Source organism: Ammospiza nelsoni, chromosome 6 (genome assembly GCF_027579445.1).
Source record: "Ammospiza nelsoni isolate bAmmNel1 chromosome 6, bAmmNel1.pri, whole genome shotgun sequence".
In the NCBI taxonomy this organism is placed as follows: Eukaryota; Metazoa; Chordata; class Aves; order Passeriformes; family Passerellidae; genus Ammospiza; species Ammospiza nelsoni.
The window spans coordinates 57587963-57594207 of record NC_080638.1 but is presented as its reverse complement, the minus strand read 5'-3'; the positions used below and the strand labels follow the sequence as shown (position 1 = coordinate 57594207).

At 53.7% G+C, this 6245-nt stretch overlaps 1 protein-coding gene across 2 annotated transcripts; it reads right to left on the bottom strand.

Annotated features, from left to right (window-relative positions):
• ZBTB25 (zinc finger and BTB domain containing 25) lies at window positions 1–3568 on the bottom strand. Of its 2 annotated transcripts, none has more exons than XM_059474331.1 (3): window positions 3544–3568; window positions 2720–2898; window positions 1–1577 (listed from the first exon to the last, which is right to left on the bottom strand). In XM_059474331.1, exons 2-3 carry the CDS (start codon window positions 2890–2892, stop codon window positions 443–445), a joined length of 1308 nt encoding a protein of 435 aa, XP_059330314.1. In that variant the 5' UTR covers window positions 2893–2898; window positions 3544–3568; the 3' UTR covers window positions 1–442. The 2 variants fall into 2 exon arrangements, with proteins under 2 accessions (XP_059330314.1, XP_059330313.1); XM_059474330.1 differs by lacking the exon at window positions 3544–3568 and adding an exon at window positions 2976–3388.
• Window positions 3569–6245: the final 2677 nt, after the last annotated feature.

The window sequence follows — 6245 nt, the reverse complement described above, 5'->3', positions numbered from 1 at the left end:
TTGAGATATTTATTTTCATTAAAAACAAACTGTTTGGGAAACACAGTAAGTATTTCCCTCTACACTTCCATCCATCTGGTTTCAGAAGAGCAATTCTATGGGATACAAACAGTCCTAGGCACCACACAGAGTACTAGACAATGTTTAAACCTCACACCCAGCAATACAGCCTTTACTCCAGTAAAGCAGAGTAGGAATAAGTTCACATTCAGGAAAAGCATAACTGAGTTACACGGAGGCTTCCAAGGACTTAGATGGGAATTAACTCGAGTTTAAAAGTTAGAGAAGTAAAAAAAGCAGGTACACAAGTCAAAGTACACAGTCCTTCACAGTTATCTCAGCAGTGAGGGGAATGGTGGCTCAAGAAAATCAGCTGCACAGAGCAGCCACTCCCTAGGCGGAGAATGCCAAAACATCCAGTTTCAGATCTGAGGGGGGAGAATTACTCTACCAGGATCGTATCGACGCTTTCTTGGATGAGATCTGACTCCAGTATGCATTCATCCAAGTGCTCCTGTGACAAGCTGGAGCTCTTCCCCACACTCTCACTGTCACAGTAGGGGTGAAACCTGGGGGTGCTGGAGCTCTCCAGCCGCTGGCAGCGGCCGTACTTGTGCTGCTTCCCTCGGTGCGTGTACATGTGCTCCAGCAGCTGGCTCTTCCGGAAAAACGTGCGGCCGCACACGGTGCAGCTGACCTTTCTCTTTCTTGAGAAAGAAAAGTTACAGTTCAACTCCACCGGCTCGTGGTCCTTGGAGATGAGGGAGAGCTGCCCGATCTGCAGAGGCTCCAGCTCGCTGCAGCTCGGATGCTCCAGCTGATGCTCGTCCTCCTTGAGGAGGAAGGCGCCGAGGCGATGGCCGTCCCCGGGCTCCCTGTCCTCGGCCAGGGGCTGCACCTCGCCCAGGTCGCCGCTCTCCAGGATGGAGGCCGGCACGCCGAAGGGCAGCGAGCCCGAGACGTGGGTGTGCAGGTGCTGCCGCAGCCCGTCGCGCGAGTCGAAGCGCTCCCCGCAGTAGTGGCACAGGTGCACCTTGAGGCCGCCCTTGGCCAGGATGGGGCTGGCCACCCCCGGGGAAGGAGGGGTGCAGCTCTGGGACACCACGGGCTCCGAGTCGCACCGCTCCTGCTTTATTGAAACCGAGAGTTTCGGGCGCTCCTCGGGCGGCTTGGCCAGAGCCGCGGGCTGGGCCGGGGCGCGGGCGGGCTGCTGGTCCAGGGGGCTCTCGTCCAGGCCGATGGCCAGGGACAGCTGCAGCTGGGGGGGATCGCCCTGCGCCGCAGACCTGCCCGCCTTGGGCAGGCTCTCCTTCGCTCCCAGGCGCTCCTTTGCCAGCTTGTGCGCCGTGGAGATCTGGATCCCGTACAGGTTGGAGGACTGGACGGGCTCCGGGGAGAAGGCCTGGTTCATCTCGATGGCGATGTGGGACAGGTGGTCTGCGTGCAGAAAGCGGATGCCCTCCTCCAGCCGGCTCTGGCTGACAGTCTGCTTTGGCCCTTTCCCAGTGTACATGATATGTAACAAGTAACTAAATATGTCAGGCTGGATGTCTGTAGGCTGAATTTTTATGCACTCGCTGAAACAAAACAGATGATTAAGTACATACAGGGATCCAAATCCCGATCCATTACCTGCCCATTTGCTGTGAGAGCGCTTTTACAAGCAGCACTCCCTGCCAAGCCCTGCAGAAGTGCAGAAGCTTTGTTTGCAAAGCCAAGTGCCTGAGTCTGCGTTTATCCCTGTGATTCCGAAGGCCACGTGCACAACTGCAGCTGAGGCTGGTGCTGGTGACCAGCCCTGGGCACCCCGTCCCTCCCATGCAGAGCCAGCTGCAGCCACACAGCACCGCAGCAATGCCATGCAAGCTGTGCATCACCAGTGTGTGCCACTCCATCTATCTGAGTAATGAGTTCAGCTGCCTGTACTGTCTAATCTTGATGAGTATTGCACTTAAGTGTCAGCAAACAACATCCTCAGGGAAGGGCAGTTAACTCATCTCACTTCCAACGGGTGATGCAGCTGATCCTAAAGATTATCTTGCAGAGGTGCTGGAGGCCAGGACCCTCAGAAAGGAAGGGGAATGAAGAACATTTAATCTATCACAAACAGCCAGCCCCAGGTCAGAGGCCAGACCTTGGCACTGCTCTTGTTATACCTGCAGAACCACTCCTGACCTGGCCAGGTGAAGCATGTGAACAACAGCTTGAAATGAATTGATGATCTCAGTCTCGGCCCTTATCTCCAAGAGTCTGAAGCACAGAACTGTGATAAGGCCACAGCTTCTCGATTGTTTCAAGCCTGTGGATTCTGCCAGAAATGACAGTCTCACCCAGCAAGCTTGACTAGGACGTAAGGCTAAGTACTGGACATATTTCACATGGGCAGGAGGTACCAGGATATCCCTGGGTTCCAAATCTGCAAGGCTCTCACTGCAGGAACACGGTGGTACTTATATGCTTTATTTATCTGAATATACCTCATCTCCAAAATGCAGGGTCTGATGTTGCCATATGCTGACTAAGAAAGTGGTTTTAAAGGGCAGTGCTTTCTGGTCTGGGATAGTTTAGAGAGCCAAGGCCTGTGCTGGGTTAGGAAAATAATCTCAGGCCACCTAACATCCCCATTTATACTCTTTTAGACTTTCATACCTTTTAGAAAGAAGAAAAAGCAGAATGCTGAGGGCGGTAAAAGGATAGGAGGAGAGCTGTGTGTTCTTACCTCGTCTGATGAATAAATATCATCTTAAAATAGTTTGAAAAAGCAGCGAGCACCGCTCTGTGGGCTTTGAAGTAAACATCTCCAATGGCAACTGTGCAGTCACACAGAAAGCCAAACTCCCGCTGCATGTTCAGCTGCTGGAGGAGGAGGACGCTGTGGCCGGTGGTATCCATGGTGTGCTGGGAGCAAGGGAACAAGATGTTCATCTCATTAAGAAATCGGAGAGCTCCCAAAGGCTCAAATGTTGACTTCTCACCACCGAAACGAGATGGACGCCTGGCATGGAGCCTCTTCCCTCCTCCAGATACTCCCTGCACCCCAATTTAACAGTTTCTCCTTCCGATACCACCGCCGGTGCTCAAGACCTCTCGGGGACTTTCCCATCTGCCAGCCACACTCAGAGACGCTTCTCCCGCTGATTACCCACGCTCTGCGGGGTGTCAGCACTAACTTTAACCCCGGCTGGCGTTTTCCCTGCGAGCTGACGGCGCTTTCTGCCGCCCCGGAGCAGCGGCGGAGGCACGGGGGAGCGGGGCTGAGCGCGGCGGCCGCGGCACAGAGGAGCCCTGTGCGCCCAACAAAGCCCCCATTGTGCGGGCCGAGCCGCCCTCGCCCCGCCCCGCCCCGCCAGCGGCCCCTGCGCAAATAAACGCCGATATTTGCTATTGTTTCCGCAGAAAATTATTTGGGGGCGGGGGGGGGGAGAGAGAAACACGGCGCGCATCGGGAGGCGGCGAGCGCAGCGCGCCCGTGGCGCGGGCCCAGCGCCCTCCTTCCCTCCCGGCCCGGCCCCGCCGCTCCCCCGCGCCCGCGCAGCCGCTTACCCGCGGAGGCGCCGCCACCGCCCGCCCCCGCTGCCCGCCCGGCGGATGGGGTGGGCGCTGCCCCCCCGCGCTTCCTGCCGGGCGGGCCGGGCCCCGCCGGGCCGGGCAGGGACGGGCAGGGATGGGCAGGGACGGGCAGGGATGGGATTCTCCCGGGAAACGCGAGCGCGGCCCCTGCGCCGCTGAGGGCGGCACTGCCCGCGCTGCTCTGCTCGCCCGCAGCTCCGGAGCGAGCGAGGGAAGGAGCGGGTGCAGCCCCGAGGGGGATTTTTGGGAGGGTGCGTGTTTTCCCGTGGGCTGCCAAAGGCACCAGCCTGGGCGGGGGGCTCGGCTTCTTGATCGCCTTGAGCGCCTCCGCTCTCGGCAGAAAGTGCGTGCTCTTGGGGGGTGTTTGCTGGTTTGGGTTGGGTTGTTTTTTGTTTGGTTTTGTTTTGAGGTGTTTTTTGGTTTTTTGTTTTTTTTGTTTTTTGTTTGTTTTTTTTTTTTTTTTTTTAAGGGGAAAAAAAAAGTAAAGGAGCTTCCCCGGTGTGGCCAGGAATGGATGAGAAGATACGATCTGGCTTCCTCGCCAATGTCTGCGGCCTCTGCGCTGCTTTAAGTCCCCGCGAGTCCCGAGGACGCAGCGTTTCTCTGTCAGGCCTCCTCCTCCGGTCGCTCCCTGATGTTCAACCAGGGGTTATTTTGGGCGAGAGCAGCTGTGCCGGGTCCGGTGCCAGGCAGAGGAGGAGGCACAGGCGGCACTCCCACCCTTGACCGCGATTGCCCGGCCACCAGCAGCCCCTCCCGGGCAGGGATGGGCAGGGATGGGCAGGGATGGGCTTCTCCCGGGAGCGCCAGCGCGGCCCCTGCGCTCCCCATCCTCCGCTCCCGCACTCAGTACCACCTCCGAGGTGTCTTTCCGATGAATGCTACCAAATTGCGTTCAAACGTCCAGTCTTGCTGCCACCAGGTTCATTTGATGCTCACACATTGTTTTTCCAGCTGGAAAATGCAGTGAAAATCACTATTTGTGCACCTTTGTCATGATTTTGGTGCAGTTTCCAAGATCCATCACACCCACCTCCTCCATAGCATCTCTGCTGACTCAGGGCCTCTGCAGAAGATACTCAGTGCCTCGGATCATCCCTCTTGGTTTCCTCTCAGCATTTGATAGTTTGTGGTCCATTTTCTTTTTGCATCCCCATAACTGCAATTATTGAATATTAAAGGCAAATAATGCCCCTGGCCACCAGAATGCATCAGCTTATGGGGCTGTTTCCAGGCAGCCTGAGCCTGGGTGGGTGATGAAGATGGGCTGAGAGATGACAGACCATAGGTTCCAAAGCATTTTCATCCCTGTGTTAGCTGCTTATCCCACTGACCAGCACAGCTTTATCTTTTCCATTGCCTTATGTTTTATTTCTTCTATTTTATATATAAAGTTCGCAGGACTCAGGGACCATCTTTCCCTCCTGTGTTTGCACAGCAGCAGTATTGAGACACCATGGAGCTATAATCTTGCTGCTCCTATAAATATTAGAACCCACTTTTCTTCCCTAAAAGAGGGTGGCAGTAGGTGGCTCAAGGTTTTGTACTCTGTTTTGGGTTATTTAACATATTTATTAACCTGTGTACGGAGTGAGTCGCTATTTGCAGATGGCATGTTATTTATTTAAATGATTAATTATTTACATGTTATTTAGGTTGACTCTGGTCCAAAGAGGACTTTGAAGAGCTTCAGAGAAACCAGAGCCAAACTGATGAAAGTGGTGGTGAGGATTGAATTTGGTGTTTTGCTGTAGAACACAGGCAATGATATCACTCACAGCCAGTACAAAGTGACACAGCCTATGCTGGTGGGTCAGAAAGACATCAGCACATAATCACAGCTCTCCCCATGTGTTTCTACTCCCTCCTCCTCTGTGGTCAGGAAATAATAATTAAAAAAGTAAATTGTAAATGTAAGTGTGGTGGGAAGGCAGTAAGAGAACGGGGTGGTGAGGAAGGGGGACTGCCTTGGGCACCACCTTACCGGAGGTGCCAGGAGCTGTGGTGTGACACACATGGGACAGAGCAAGAGGCTGCACAAGCCCCTCATGGGCGCTCTTGGCTTGTGCTGCCATGGGGCGTGTAAAGAGGTGGGGAGAAAAAGACTCTTGAACCATAAGAAAAGCAACTTTTCAGTGTGATTTGAAAACCTCGACTCTGTGGGCTTGTGGAGGCTGTTTATTTAACTTCCTATAAAACAGGAAAACCTACAAAGCAGCTGTAATGTGGGGGTCCCACCACCTTCTGTGCCACAGAGGTTTATTTCCCTTGAACTGCTACAGACCCCTGAGGCAAAGCTGAAGCAGAGTGAGAGGGGAAACGGGGATTTTTTAGACACATTCTGAAAGCCATATTTTGAAAGCTCTGCTTTTTTTCTGTAGTGGTTAGAAAATCCCCAGACAGACCCAGGAGGAAGGGCTGATCCTCCATTTGGAAACTAGGATTGTGTTAGTTTGGTTTGTCCTGTTTGCTTACACAGAGGAGGGATGCCTCAGGAAAACCTTCAGGGTCCCTGAAGCAGGGATGGATGCTGGTACATTTTAACATTGTGGCATTTTATTTTGTTGCCTTTTTTGTTACTTTTTGATTTTCAAATTTGTAATAAAATCTCTTAGTTTTGCTATGATTAAGTTTGTCCCTTTGACTTGTCAGATACTTAGAGGGATCTCAGTTGC